General features: G+C 41.1%; 1 protein-coding gene across 2 annotated transcripts in view; it reads left to right on the plus strand.

Annotated features, from left to right (window-relative positions):
* Positions 1-492: 492 nt before the first annotated feature.
* Positions 493-16,296, plus strand: part of uacab (uveal autoantigen with coiled-coil domains and ankyrin repeats b) — a 32,561-nt gene continuing 16,757 nt past the window's right edge. For both annotated transcript variants that reach the window (XM_061275767.1, XM_061275768.1), the window contains exons 1-2: positions 493-701; positions 14,048-14,178. In XM_061275767.1, the coding sequence (XP_061131751.1) occupies positions 654-701; positions 14,048-14,178 (179 nt within the window). In that variant the 5' untranslated portion in view covers positions 493-653. The remainder of the gene's footprint in view (positions 702-14,047; positions 14,179-16,296) is intronic.

Consider the following 16,296-nt stretch of genomic DNA (forward strand, 5'->3'; position numbering starts at 1 on the left):
AAAAATAAATTAGAAGTGTACACGCCAATTGAGTACTTGAGTAGTTTTGTCACTGAATATTTATGATATCCAATTATTTAGAGGACTTTTTCTTTTTAACTTTAACTTGCGTCATTCGAAAGTAATTATCTTGAGGATTTTTTTTTTTTTTTTTTAAATTATGAAATACGTACTTTGCGCACCCCGCCTCTGCCTGACATGAGTCAGTTGTGACACCATACAAATATTATATCTCATCTACTACATTCACTTCATGCTGAGATATCCATATCAAACATGTATTATACAAAAAGCTTTATGGTGTTTGTGTTTTTTATTTCAGGTGTTTCGGTTTCAGGTAACCCTGACGTCACCCCCCCTTGTCCCAGGATGTCTCCAACTTTTCCCAGCGATACCACAAGGAAGTCCCGCCCTATAACGCAACTGATTGGATTACAAATGAGCCAGCCTGCTAATACTCGCCTCTGATTGGCTGCAGGGGATCCTTCCTCTCTTCTGATCTGGCTTTGCGGTTAGGAGTCAGGTGGAACTCACCCCGTGGGAGAACTGGATAAAACTTCGTATTCATCCACGGGAAGTTGTTTTTTTCTCTCCCTTGCATCGTTGATGCTTTTATTAAAGAAAGAAGGAATTTGACAAACCGTCAAGTCGAAATGAAGAGTCTCAAGTATCGTCTGAAAAAGCACGAAGTTAACATCAATGTAAGTGGACTTTTGTCTTTTCCTGATGATTGCGATCGACTTTGTTTGTGATTGTCGATTTAGCTTTAGCTGTGTGATCGTGAACGAAGTTCACCACAAGGATTTAGAGTGTAGTTTAGACTTCTTCTTCCACTCTACGTCGACCTCGTTCCCACCGTGTTCTTTTGCAAACTAGCGAGCCTTTGGAGAGCACCTGCAGTTGTTATGAGCCAGCCACTTGTTGTATGTACTACGCCAGCTCCAAATACACAACCAAACTTGACTGACCGGTGCTTTCTATATCTACGTGGATTCCAAGCGCCTATTTTGTTTAGTTTTTTTCTTTTCTGTTTCCCCGGGTACACGCTAGACCGATTTATACACTGAAGCTTTAATTCGCATAATGTCAAGCTGTGCCGGCCTGATTCAATGTTCTGCCAGGACGGTGCATCTGTTCAGTACCAATATTACCCGATCGGAAATGACGGTATACAACTTGCATTATAAAATAAATGTATTGAATAAATCCTAAACCTGGCTGATAAAAATGTTGTTTATCAATGTGGACAAGAAGACACTGTTGATCACGTTCAAAACTCAGATACGCTCCTATACAAGATACTGTTGAAAAACAGCTAGCATTTTTTGCTGGATGACTTTTTAAAATGAATCATAATTATTAAAGTGTTTATATCTAACCATCTATCTTCATGCCTCTATATCCACTGATCGGTTGAGTGAACTACATTGAAACCTTCAACATAGAAGTCAGCGGCTCCATAATTAGTTGGTAGAAAAATCTAAGAAAAATAAAACTCATCCATCCATCCATCTTCTGCCGCTTTTCCGGGGTCGGGTCGCGGGGTCTCTCCAGCGCGTCCTGGGTCGTCCCAGGGGTCTCCTGCCAGTGGTGTTTTGATTTTTCCAATGTTAAGGCATTAAAAACACTATTAATTTCAATAATGTGCAAAAAAAATCTGTCATATCACATGTACATTTTTATAGATAATTGTAGGCCTAGTAATTGCTAATTTATGTTACATGGGTCAAACCTCACCATATAGGACGCTGACATGTCTCACCGCCATCTCTCTATTGTGGATGCCCAAAGGAGAACATTTCCCTATCGTAAATATGCTCTACAGTTGCTCTACAATCTGACTACAGTACGTGCAACAAATGCAATGTACTTACTTTGCCACTTGAGGAGTCATTTGTGATGAATGACATTTTCTTGCACCTCTGCTAAAGGATGTGGTGGTAGGCTTGCAACGTGTGGTTTCTCTTTGGCATCGTAGTGTGCATGAGTCAAATCGTGCGCTTCGAACTCAGGTCATTGCATTCTATTAGTTCACCACTACATGACATAGTCCCTTTAATCAGGGTTATGAAATCATAGGCATTCATCGCAGTTATGCTCACCCTTCACAGGCTGGTTATAATGAAGAAAATGCACATGTATAAACGGCTTGATACTGCACAGCTCCAGAAAATTGGTGAGCCGTGATCGGTTGGGACCCGAGAGCTGGCAACTGTGATGTCATTTTAAGTCGATGGCAAGTGGCCAAACGGCCACCCTCTGAGATGGATAAAAACATGTGGATTTGGACTGTTTAATTCATATTCCACTAATATAACATTAGCGCATTAGAACATTGGGGCAGACAGAACATAGTCGCAACGAACATTTAGGTGTTGACTTCCACCTTAATGAAAAGGCTGAATAAAAAAATAAACCAATATATTATTTGAAAGGTTAGTCGAATGCGGACATTTTTCAGATGACTGTGCTTGACTCGCTGTTTGTTTTCATGGTCTGTAAAATGAGATGGAGTGTTAGGGCTGGCCTGCCTCTGACTGCAAGTCGCACAGCGTGTGATTTTTTTCTTCTTTGTTTCTGTCATGCTTCAAGTACATAAATGCAGTCACTGAAAACTTCTTCTGTGTTGGACCACAGAACTTTTTGTTTTGCCATGACTTTGTATCTTGGTGAAATGGAGTTAGATGTCGCTAATAGTATGTTGGCTTGGTGAAACAGACTCACCCGACAGACAGAAATATTTCTGTCAAATCGAAACAAATGGATGATATGCTTAGTGTGACAGAGCAAAAGTACCGTGATTTTCGGACTATAAATCGCACCGGAGTATAAGTCGCACCAGCCATAAAATGCCCAAAAAAGTAAAAAAAAAAAACATATATATGTATATAAGTCGCTCTTGAGTATAAGTTGCCCCCCCACCCAAACACTTTGAAAAATAGCCTTTCTATAGCATTGCGTAATATTGCAGTGACATTACAATCTATTTAATAACATTTACTATGGCCTTAATATGAGGTGCAGGTTCATTTTAAGACAAACAAAAGCAAAACAAAACATATTTTAGTCCGAGTGTCTCAAGTAAACTGATAAAAGCCAGTGTGTCTCACTGTCTGTGGCTGTACGCATTTAGTTTGAAGCAAATGGTGTATTGATTGATTGATTGATCGATTGATGGATCGATACATAGTGACGTATGTATAAGTACATCAGTGTTAAGCAGTGATAATTCACGTGTCTTTATCCAAAGTACATTTTAAAGCCCCATACAACATCCGTGGTTTAAGGGTGCCGTGTTGGCGATAGAATGTGTGGGAGGGTGACCAGTCTGTGTTTTTAGGATTATTGTCTGGCTCTTTGGGGGCCAGCCATGAGGTCATCTCCGGTTTTACCCGTCTGCGCTCCCATGCTGTGCAGGCCGGCAATGGTATGCTTGTAGTGTTTTTACCCCAACTTATTAGATTTGTGTTGTTTTAATATTCCAGGCATGTATCTTGTCTTGTCCTGTGGATGTTTGTACGCAGTAGCAAATATTTGAGAGTCCACCACTGCTCATGGGTGATGGTATGCGAGAGGGCTGAAGCTCGTTGACCCACTTTGGTCAGGGCACAGCCGATATCATCTCTACCAATGCACACACAGATGCCTACATACCATATGTTGAGTATTAGGCCTGCTCGGCAGCAGTGGCGGCAGGAACCAGTTCTGCTGATGAGCAGCAAACTGTTGTGACTTGGCTCAGACTAAGCCTCATCAAGCTGTGCTATGGCCGTTGTTGTTTTTCTGTCTTGGTGGATTAAATTTACAGGACAAGTGTTTGTTTTTTCGTTCACCTGACACTTGTGACAAATTTGTTTCCTGCTCCTTCTTGGCATGGGAAAATCTTTGCGGGTCTACACGAAGAAAATAAGTGGTAGCGTGTTGAAAACATTGTCTGGGCAATTTTTGTTTTACTAGAATATAATCTGTAGCATGTTATTTGGAATTGCAATGCAGCCAGAATGTGTATTGCAAAGACTTTAATTTTATTTTAAACTTGGCACGATGGGATAGAACAAGGCAATTGTATCCCATGTGCAACATTAAACCTTATCATTACATCTTATGGCTTTTCAGAAATTGTGCTCGGTCTAAATGTCAAATCAGTCGTTTACAGACCATATCCCTCATTTTTTCCCCTCGCAAATAAAATAAACCATTCACCCATCAAACAGGTCAAGTTCCCACTGATCGTTGTAATCCTTGTGGAGTTTATTTTTATTGCCTGAATGTTTATTGTACCACATAGCTTCTCAAACAACTTGGCAATGTGTGTGTACTGTTATGTTTCTCAAGACTGGGTGGAGATCGCTCTTAAATGTTATTTGTCACTCACAGGTCCCTTGTTATGTGTTAGGCAGGTTTGTACACGCTTGTTCTCGACTAATCTTTATCTGCTGTCAAAAGAATGTGTGAACATAGGAATCGAGGGCTCTCCCTCATCTCAAATGTCTTTTCTTGTTTTTTTTTTATGTTCGATGTGCTAGCCTCTTTGAATATATATGTGTGTGTGAATGTGAGTGTGTGTGTATATTGGTGAAGATAGCAATAGGCACGCAAAACATATTTGAGCAATTAGTAAGTATGTAGGTATGTACAATACGTATGTGCATTTATAATGGCTCAATATCGAATCAGCAACTTCCCCTTCAATTCCATATTGATTTAGCAAATCCTCTGAACCAATTGATTCATCTTTTCACCCTCAGTGGGGGAGGCATACGACTTTCATAAAATTTGGAAAGAAGATCAATAATCATGGTTAGAAAAGCTAAGAGAACGCCCAAAACGATCGCCTTCTACTTCTGAATCTGACGTTAAATCTGATGTTTTTAAAGTGCGTATTTCCATGTTGTCTCATCTCTTCGATTGGGAGATTTGGAGTAAAAAAAAAAAAGTGTGTTCAGATCGTCTTCCACCATTTCCAGCCACATCTCAAAATTTAAAGAAAATCGGAGAGATGAAGGGAAAAATGTAATGTACAAAATAGGGATTTTAAAAATGAGTCCAAGCTTGACCTTTTGTACAATATTTTTTTTCCATAAAAATGCGAGTTGTACTCCAGATAAACTTAAAATCTTCATGGTGTATTTTTTGATCGGTAAAACTTATGCTTAAAAAATACAATACCAATAATTGGTCTCTGTATTGGCCCTGAACAAAACATATAGGTCTAAAACTAAATAAAACATTTATCTGTCATTACTATTCTTCACTAAGCTTTAAGGCCTAGAAGGTGTGAATTGGCTAATCCATTAGGGATAAATTTAGCTAATAACATTATTTTGGTATTATAGTAGCTTTTGTACAGATTTAACAATAGTCCTCTATTCTCACAATATGTGATCATGAGCAAGGTTTATGCCCATTTTGACTGATTAAACTGATTTTCTAATCTCCACCTTTACACTACTGTGTTATTATAACTTTATGGCATCTTAAGTCTCTCTATTGGAACACTGACATGGGCAAAGTTCACTTGGCTTGGCCAAATGAAAGACTGATAGTCCCTCTGGCAGTGTGAACCGTAGAAAGAATCACAAATCTCAATAGTGTGTCCCAAAACGTAGGGAGCCTGGGGCCTCGTTTATCAACATGCAGAAGTGTGCGGAATGAATGCGTACGAGCATTTCAACACGTAGTATTAGATTTGGACTGAGGAATAGGAACGTATAAATTCAAGCACAATTATTCTGTGTGCACACAAAATTATGTGGTAACTTCAAATCTATATCACTATATTTCAAGAATTACAATTTTGAAAAAATGGGGAAATAATTACTGAACTATTGAACCACTATTTCGAAAAACAACAGCATTTTTATTTCATTTTATTTTATTACATGATATTGATGTGCTGTTCCACCGACAGTCTTGCCTGAAATATCTTTTTTGCATTAGTTCTTGAATTAGTTCTTCTTCATTGGCACTTGAGTAGGGTGATCAATTGCCAAGAGTTGAGTTTTGGCACTATAATGCAGTATATAGTATGTCACACAGCTGTAGCTGACACTCTCTCTCTTGAAAGATATTGTGAAAACTATAGTACCCCCAGTGTATTGATTTAAATTAAAGCTAAATAAGGTTACCATAATATTTTAAAGAATTGTCAGAATGAACGATGTCCTTACAGTGTTTGTCCACTAAAGTAGAGCTGTGATTTCATTTAACCCTCAATGCTTCTCAGTAGAGACAACTACAGCCAGACCTGTTTACAGTAATGGGCTGAACGCAGCATTCCAACAGGGCACTGTAATTTTGTGCAATTAACAGTGACTCAACATGTTCCCATTTTAGATGAACTGTCTGTCATATGTGCCTGACAACGTGTGCATCGTTCGGCGAGCTTTTGCTTACTTTGCATTGATAAGGTTTTAAACTTGTTCCACCTGCACAATGAACTACCACCAATTTACAGCAACCAGAGGTATCTCAAAACCCATTTAAAATTTGATTTATTTTAGTTAAACAATTGATAATAATAACCATATTTTCCAGACTATAAGTCGCAGTTCTTTTCATAGTTTGGCCGGGGGTGCGACTTGTACTCAGGAGCGACTTGTGTGGAATTATTAACACATATCATTTCACATGGCATTTTCACACTAGAACGCAAGAGGGCGCTCTCGGCCCCTGGAATAATTGGAACTGCAACTGACGCTGAGTCTGACGTCAACGACGTAGAAGAGGAAGCGCCAAATCTTCAACTTCCGGCGTTAGCGGAGTTGTTTATGAGTGACACAGAGGATGAAGATTTGGTTGGATTTAATTATTTCGAGTGACATGGATGGTTCGATAAACTTGTTAGCATGTTATTTATGGTATAGTTATTTGAATAACGCTTACTATGTTATGTTAACATACCAGGCATGTTCTTAGGTCGTTTATGTCATGTAACGTTAGCATACTGTTCAATTATTCAGCCTCTTATTCTATTTTTATTTTAAATTGCCTTTCCAGATGACATGTCTGTTATTGGTGCGTTGGATTTTATAAAAAGAATAATCCCCCAAAATGCGATTTATACTCCAGCGGGACTTGCATATGTCTTTTCCTTCTTTAATATGCTTTTTAATGCTGGTGCGACTTGTACTCCGGTGCGATTTATAGTCCAGAAAATATGATTACTTACCGTAATTTCCGGACGATAAGCCGCTACTTTTTGCACAAGCTTTGAACCCTGCTGCTTACCCTACGCAGAAAGGTGAAGCGAGTTCAGGATCCTAACAGCCTGGAGTATGAAGCTGTTTTTGAGTCTGGTGGTGCGGGAGCGCAGGCTCCTATACCTCTTCCCAGAGGGCAGAAGCTCAAACAAAGAGTGAGCGGGGTGACTCACATCACTCACAATCGTGGTCGCCTTGCGGGTGAGATGGGAGATGTAAATGTCTTTCAAGGAGGGGAGTGAAGCACCAATAATCTTACCAGCCGTGTTCACTATAGGCTGCAGGGCCTTCAAGTTGTAGTCAGTGCAGCTGCCACCCCAAACAGCAATACAGCTGGAGAGGGCGCTCTCAATGGTGCCTTCTTCGCCAGTGATGCGATGTTGGTGGACCAGGAGAGATCCTCATTGATGTGCACCCCCAGGAACCTGGCGCTGCTCACTCTCTCCACCACAGCACCGTCGATGGTCAGCGGCAGGTGTTGATTGATTGATTGATTGAATATTTATTGATCCCCAGGGGTGGGGAAATTCAGGCCCCAGCAGTATTCATACCACAGAGTGGGTATACAAAAGACGCACAAATGGCATGAGCGCAACTCAACAGGCTCTCATAAGGCTGCCACACAACGGCGCCACAAAGAAAGCCAGAAAGTGCTCAAGATAAAAGCCATCAAAGCAAAACAAAGATAAAAGACAAAGGAAAAAAAGTAACTCTGGCCAACCAGCACCCCTCAATACAAGAGAACACCCCAAAACACACTAAATAGCCTCCACGGGGTCCATAGACAGGTGTAGGGGCAGTCCAGTTCAACGGCGCCCAATGGACCGTGGTCGTGAATCGGTGAAAAACATCACAAAGCAGGCAAACGTGTGAGCAGCGTCCTGGGCACCCAGTCGGGTGCACGTGCAGATGGTCACCACGGGGCTAGCATGGCGAAAGTCGTTGGTTCCGACGAGCACGAGGGAGCGGACTCCCCACAGGGGTTGCGGCTGCAAGGCCAAGGCGAGGGACCCGGTCATCACTGCCCGGATAAGCAGGAAGCCGCCGTAGAGTTACGCCGGTCTCGACCGATGATCCCGGTCCCAGGAAGAAAAAAAAATAATACAAAATATCCGATCCGAAGAGATACCGAGGTGCGGTAGAAGGCACCAGCATCGCCGAATGGACAAAAAGACAGAAAGAAAAAGGAGAAAAGAAAGAAATAAAGAGGAAAAGAGAGAACACTGCTGGGAGGCAGCCACTTACGGCGCCATACCGAAAGAAAAAAAAAAAAAAGAAAAAAAAAAAAAAAAACCCTTCCGGAAGTCAACAACAACCTCCTTGGTCTTGTTGACGTTCAGCAGGAGGTTGTTGTCCCTGCACCACGTGGTCAGAAGGTCAACCTCCAGCCTGAGTCTCGTCTCCCTTGGTGATGAGACCCACCAGAGTCGTGTCGTCAGCAAACTTCACTATGCGGTTGTCGCTGTGGGTTGCAATGCAGTCATGCGTCAGGAGGGTGAGAAGTAGCGGACTGAGCACGCAGCCTTGGGGGGGCCCTGTGCTCAGCGTGATGCTGGCGGTGATCTTGTCGCCAACACGTACCACCTGTGGCCTCTGACAGAGGAAGTCCAGTAGCCAGTTGCAGAGATAGGTACTGAGGCCCAGCTTGTCAAGTTTGCTGATGAGACGTTGATGAGGACATTTCCTTTAAAACACCTGTTTCTTATAGTCCTGTGCGGCTTATGTGTGGACAAAACAGGATTTTCCCCTAATTCTAGCCAGTGCGATTTGTATTCTGGTGGAGAAATTACACTACATAGTTTTTTGTATTCCTAGATTTCCCTTGGTTTAAAAATTAGACAAATACTGGGGAGGAAAGTATTGTAAAAAGCCAAACGTAGCTTTAATTCATAGATTTTTAGAAATTATGGAAAAAAATGAAAAGATTCTGCATGTATTCTTAGAAAATGATCGGCCGATTAATCGGTAATCAGCCCCCCCCCCCCCCCCCCCCCCATATCAGCATTGGGCTCCAAAAATGGTTGTGCCCTACTCTTGACCCTCACATTCTCCTGCCTTGATTTGTTAATTTTGCATGCTACATGCCCAGACAGCTGCACAGTTCAAACTGCCAGGTAGATGTCGCTGCCCAATGGTGTAGGGAGAGGAGGGTGTAAAATTGAAATACACCCAATGAATACTTTGCATGGCAACTCTGAAATGAAAATGCATTTCACTTTACCACTAAATCACTGTCTTTGGACTTGGGGAATTGCAGTTCAAACAGTGAGCAGCCAACATAATTAAAATAATAAACATTTTTACCCAAAATGCCTGTGACCCTCGTGAGGATAAGTGGGTCAGAAAATGGATTGATTTATGATTTTAGGAATAGGCAGGTGCAAACAGATTTATGACAAGCAGAATATTTGGGGTAAGAAAAACGTTTTTGTGAACTGTATGAACAGAAACTTGCTCTCACTGTCATAATGAAAATGATACATTTAACCAAAAGCCTAACAAGAATGCAAGTGGAATGTACTGATGACGCCTGGATCGAGCTGTAAAAACAACAAAAGCAATGTGAAATTTATCCCCCTGCTCTAACCCGGGCAGAGTCGTTCATACAAAACCTATTTTGGGCTACAGTTTGAGAAGCTTTTATAACATTTTGATGATATGATTCTATTTTGTTTTTATAGCCTGGTGACCAAGTACAGTTAAGACCCTAAATTCAGATAGTTTAATCTGAACTTCCAAGACCAAAATAACTATCGTTTGACATTAAAACCATGAACATTTTTGGTTGCAGATTTACTGAGACGCACTGTGGAATATATCGTCTCATTTCTGTATTAAATAATATTGTTTAGTACTTATTTCACAGCATGCATACGTGACTACCCTGGCAATTACTTGGACTCACATAGTTTCTGGATATTGCTATGACACAGTTAGTTTCATAATGTTATCGTTATAGCTGCGATATAGGCAGGGATTTGGGATCTTACCGCCACAGTATATTGCACCAATAAATCAGCATGTCACTGTTTTTTTCATGAGCCTGAAGCTATGTTAATGCAATATGTCATTGGTTCCAGTGATGATAGAATGTAGCAACTGGTGATTAGGGTCTAATTTAGGTATCATCACAGACCAAGTGTGGAGTAATGTTATACCCTATTGTGATACTGACCAGTACCAGTTTTATTCATCTTTCTAAATAGTCAATGCGATTTATGTTTTACTGAACATATTTTTGAAAATCATTACCGTATACTAGACTATGTAATATTCATGACTATCGATAAGCAACTTGTTTTAAGGTGTTCTCTTATTAGTGAGAATAGTGTTTGTTTGTTTGATTATTGAATAATCACGTAGCAGAAAATATTCTAGTAGGAATATTCTGAATTCTTGTAATAGGAATAGAAACAACATCATCTTTACAACTCTCTTAATCATATAACTTTTAAGTTAATTGATGTTTTGATGAGACAACCCTTATACCTGCTGCATTGAGGTGATGGGAAAACTGTTTGAGCTGATACCACTTAAATCGACCAAACTTTACCCAGCTATATGTTTGATACTTGAGGCGCGGTATTTGCAGTATCATACCACAACAAAAATGGGAAATGGTACTCCTGGAATATGGTTGTGGCCAAAATTAATTTGTGGTGGAACTCTTCAGCTCAATGCATTTGTGGGAAACACTACGGATGTCTTATTTGGCTCAGCCAATCACGGACAATTTGGAGTTTTCAATAAACCTACCATGCATGTTTTTGTGGGAGGAAACTGGAGTAGTGACATTATTTTGCATGAATCGTTCGATTTCACAGAATGCTTAATTACTATGGTCAACCCTAGTGCATGTAGTTGAGTTCAAAAGTAACTAACTGTTTGATAGTGGTGGATTAATAATGTAAACCGCATTTATTTGAAAATGCATGATCACTAATATTTCTACAAGGTGCCTAGCTTTTCTCGATCAAACTTTGACATTTCATACCACGTCATGAATCACAAATAGATACATACAGTACGTCTACGATGATGGTTTTCACCACCATCTCCATAACCTTGTGAAACCACATCTGTAACATCAGTAGTTTGGGAGTATCCATTTACATATTAGCCTACAGTTTTATGTTTGTGTCCTGGCAGGAGGCTGTTATGAGATGACTGGTTTTCTATTTGCTGCCAGTGATTTCATCCTTCAGGACATTAGAGACCCGTCAGTCTTGCTGGGAGAGAGGCAGGAAACCAAGGTGTCGTGAAGAGTTACAGCCTGTATTGAGGGCTTAATAGCACGAGTAAAGGATGACAGAAGCCTCACGCTGAAATATTTTCAGGCAGAAAGAATGTGTGAATAGTTAAACACCTTGGGTGTGTCAGGTGATGTTATGCAGCAAAGGTCAGTGTGTTTAAATAGCAACTTGATATGCTGACATGCTACCTTTAGATGCATGTAAACAAGACGTGTATTATTGCGTTGTCCCGCCAAAACAGGTTATTCGTATTTAACTATTTTAACTTTTATTGTGATCATGCTAGCGCATGCTTCTGCCTCACAATTGAGGAGGCAGTATCCTTTCACCGTCTTACGCTAAAATGTTTTTACTTGGGACGGACGGGCACAGCAATCTATAGGAATTTGCATGGCTCTGTGGAATGGATTGTTTAATAGTGTCTTGTGCAAGTTGAACACATTTGAGTGTTGGCGAATGGAATTCCCGAAATACGTGCTCAATATGCTGTCGCTCTGATGTCCCCACAAAAGTATGACCAGTGTTGCGATCTAGTCATAGAACAAATTAAACCTGAGGGTCTAAGTACGACATGTCTATTAGATTTATCATACACAATTTCTCAAAGTCTGTGTTGTATTCCTCTATATCGCCAGCTCTCCTCAAAAGCAACTAACTCTGGGGTTGTATTTTGCTTGCTAACAGCTCTATTATTACCTAGTACATAAACAGAGTGACAAACAAATACACACACAATCAACTCATGTGAGATCTTTACTTGATGTGCTCTACAGTATGCTGAGCGGCTAGGTGCCATTTTGGCACCTTGGTCTCCATGCCAGGGTGAGCAGCTTTCGTAAATTGACACCCACTTCTTAATATGACCTGTCATGTGGCGAATTGTGCGTGTTGTTGGATCTCCGAGCCGCTCTTTTTACACCACTCCTGAGGAGAGGCCAGTAACACGAGTCCACTTTGACCCGAAAATTGTCTCAGTTAAATACTCATCTCTTTCACGCTTATTTTTAAGCGTGACTTTTCACTGACTTTTTTTCCACCGCTCTACATCGGTGGTGGTACTACTGCGTTTCAGTCTCAGACGGATGGTTGTAAAAAGGCTGACGCTTAACCCTGCTATCGTGGAACTCGGATGAGGGGGCTTTGTAAAAGCAGCTCTCTCTTCTTTAGCTGAACGGGTCAACAGTAGCCTTTGCCCAACTAATACGCTATGTGTGTAAATGGCAGGACCCTTTCAAATGTGCAAACACTAATCCCCCTCTGGCCTTAATATTTTCAGATGGAAACAAGTAAGGGGTAGACGGTGGGGGGTGGTCATGTACGCAGTGTCTTTTGGATGGACTTCTTTCATGCTGGGCGTGGTGACTCTTTAGCCATTACTCATGGTGCAGTAATGTGCAGAATGTATTCTTGGCTCCTGTATTCCAATCAGTCACTATAGAAAGGTTTGCAAGTCCAAAAAAGAGGTAGCCAGTCTACAGGCTGTCTACACCACTGCTATTTACCAGGGAGGGGGTGATATTTTAAACCGGAGAGCCCACATATTTACCCCACTGAGCTTGACTGACCTTGCCATTTGTTGGGGGTTAAGACGCATGAGACCACAGACAGTGAAAAGAAGCTGGGAAGGAGAGAGGCTTTGTAGATAAGCAGCCTGCTCCCTGTGACTGTAGGCTGCCTGAAAGCAGTCCAGAGAGGAGAAGGAAGACTGTCAAAAAGAAAACTGAGTAAGGCAACTCATGTAAGGTTTTGACGAGCGTAGCGGAAGACATTTGGTGGAGTTGAGAAGAAGCCAAGCTGAGCTGACTTTCCCCCCCGAGGAGGAGTTGCAGTTGCCGGCCGGGGCAGGTCCCAACGGCTGGCAGGGGCTGGCCCGACTGCTTCTCCACCTCCATTTCTTTCCTCCTCTTCCATTCTTCCTTATCCTCCCTTGAAGAATCGACTGCTGTGCAGTGCTGAACTTACAGGCAGAGCCCGTAAGAAACCCAGGAATGCTCAAATGAAGAACACTCCAGAGGATGAGCCTTTTATGAGAGGACCTCTGCTGCAATTTTGATCCCTTTTTTTGCACTCACTGGTTGAGTGCATATAGGAAAATAGCTTCCCTTTTCCCCCTTCTAATTGTTTTTTGTTTTTTTTAAACCGGAACGCTGGCAACCTTTTCGGTAGCGCGGTGCAAGGACCAGCTCCACTCACCCAAGATGAGCCGCTGGCTGAAATGCACGTCCATGCACTTTGTAGGTACTTCTTTCTAAGAGCAACTAGTAAATGCTGTTTTTTATTTTATTCAATGCGTTTCCAATAAAAATAGAGCTAGACAAAACGGTATTTGAACTTTGATTGGTGGCTTGTTGGCAGCCAAAAGCAGCAAACAAGTTGCCATTCTCGCTTGCCGTAATGCACTTACCATAAAACGTATGACCGTATTTTCTGATTTAATCCGGCTTTGTGCTGGGGCTTCATATAACACTTTTGATTTGCATAAAATAACCCCCCAAAAATTTGCAGATCTTAATCACCGATCTCCTTTACACTGTTAAACTATGTTCCTATCAACAACTGTCCAAGATTACATCTCTGTGTTGTTATTGTCAGAACACAGACTGGAACAAGCATGATGATCGGCTGATGAAGGCAGTGGAACGAGGGGAAGTGGACAAGGCGGCTGCTGTCCTGAGCAAGAAGGGTATCATCCCAACCAAGCTCGATGTGGAGGGACGCTCTGCGTAAGTAAACAGACACGCACTTTTCCATACTCAGACAAGCTCACGCCCAGTCACCGTCTGTTGACATACAGAAGTAGAGACCTTTACAAAACACTTCAAATATTCATTACTAATACACTAAGAACAAATTGCTCCTGCTCATATCTTTGTTCGCTGAGGTCTTAACTGTTTACTCGTAAATATTTCTTTATGACCTCAAGACTTGGTCTCACTTACTGACTGACACGCTCAAAATTGCAATAAAAGCCTGACAGTTATGGAGAAGGTTTCACTTTAAAAGTTCATCCAACTGCCTTACATTTTTGCTTAACTGTTGGGCACTAGTAAAGTGCTTTATATATATCCAACTTGTCCCATTAAATGACCATCTGCCTCTGGAGGTCAGTGTCGGAGTTAGTCAAAAGAATGTTTGCGGCCTCTCGAGGCTTGACCACACTGGCCACGGGCTTTTTGGGTAGTTCTCACAGGAACTAAAAATTCAGCTTTGCTTTGTTGTGGTGTTCACTACATCAAGTCAGACAGATGTTTTGCTTCAAATGAAATCTGTTTTTGGCATCAGTTGACATCGTGAATGGACATGTTTTATTTACATAGTTACATTTTTGTTATGGAGCCTTCCAATTTTCTGCAGAGAAAGCCTTCACGTTTCATGAAATGAAGTTACTACTTGACCACCCAATATATTGCAATTTTTGGCCTCTTCTAGGGTCAATTTAGAAATGACTTTAATAGCTTATCACTATAGAGCCTTTAATCCGACAAATATTTCCAGTCTGTGTAAATTGGTTTTCAGCACTGTTGCACAAAGCAAGAAAACATTCAGTCCTGATCTCAGATTTATCATAATATTGTGCTCGAATGTATTCGAAGTGAATGCTGTAACCCGGACCTCATCCTGTTGCTTGGTCTGCCTAAAACAAAAATGAACCACAACTGCTACTCAGCAAGTCTACATTTAGTACAGTGTGCCACACACAGGCAAACACGTGTCTATAGCAATCTGGCTGCTGCAAAAGCCAGGAAAGAATGCCGAATGGTGACCGCCAGTGGTTATTAAAGACTTCTCTATGGGGGAAACACAAACTGCTAATGCATTAATTCAATTTGTCGTAATTTGTTTGTCAGTCTGTACTCGTTATTAATAGGGATGTTCGCAAGATGGATTAGCATTGTAATCACTTTAGGTGTCCATCTGAATAAACACGGTTAATGCCTGTCATGGCATTAGTTGTGTAATTCCCCACACCGGCTTAAAAAAGTGCAGATGTGACCGCATGCTAACAAGGAGTCATCTGCAACAATGCATTTGATAGCTCTTGAGAAGCTCACTTGTTCAATTTCACACATACTTGACTGTGGTCCCATTGTTATTCAAAGATTAGCATTCGTTCTTTTTATTATTTTACAATATATGACTGTCAATGTTGAAATAAAGACTTGGGGCCATACTGTATTCGCCTGTGGATGTCATGATTGGGTACTAAAGGAGCATCTCTGAAAGGTTCAGTCGTTCACAAGCAAGGATTGGGTGCTATCATCTACGATCAATAATGTCCTCAAAAGATTCAGAAAATCTGGAGAAATGCCACGTGCACTCAGGAACACTTTAGAAAGCCATTGTCAGTTAAGACAGTTAAACTCTTCCATGCAAAGCGAAAGCCATATGGGAAGTTCTCGGACGTTTTGGGTCAACCTGCTGGTCACGCGTCAGAGCATTTTTGATGGTAAGTGCTTTAGTGTCTGTGGCATCAGTAATTTGCACATCTGTTAAGGCACCATAGACGCTAAAACGTACAAATGGATTTTGGAGCAACATATGCTCTTTTTTGCGGACGTCCCAGCTTATTTCAGTAAAACAATGTCAAGCCACAATCTGTATGTGTTACAACAACGTGGTTTTGAAGTGAAAGAAGGGCTGTGCAATACGGACAAAGTTTCATATCTCGTAATTTCTTCTCTAACGACGTGATAACAATGTTACTCTGGGTTCACCTAAAACTAAGCATTTTTTTTTTTTACAGAAAAATCTAAATATGAATGTGATACAACACAAGTGTTTGTTGTGTTTGCGTACGTTAACTACATTGTGTGTTTTTCTGTCCATGCATTTGGCTTGAT

The sequence above is a fragment of the Syngnathus typhle genome, linkage group LG4 (assembly GCF_033458585.1).
Source record: "Syngnathus typhle isolate RoL2023-S1 ecotype Sweden linkage group LG4, RoL_Styp_1.0, whole genome shotgun sequence".
Taxonomy (NCBI): domain Eukaryota; kingdom Metazoa; phylum Chordata; class Actinopteri; order Syngnathiformes; family Syngnathidae; genus Syngnathus; species Syngnathus typhle.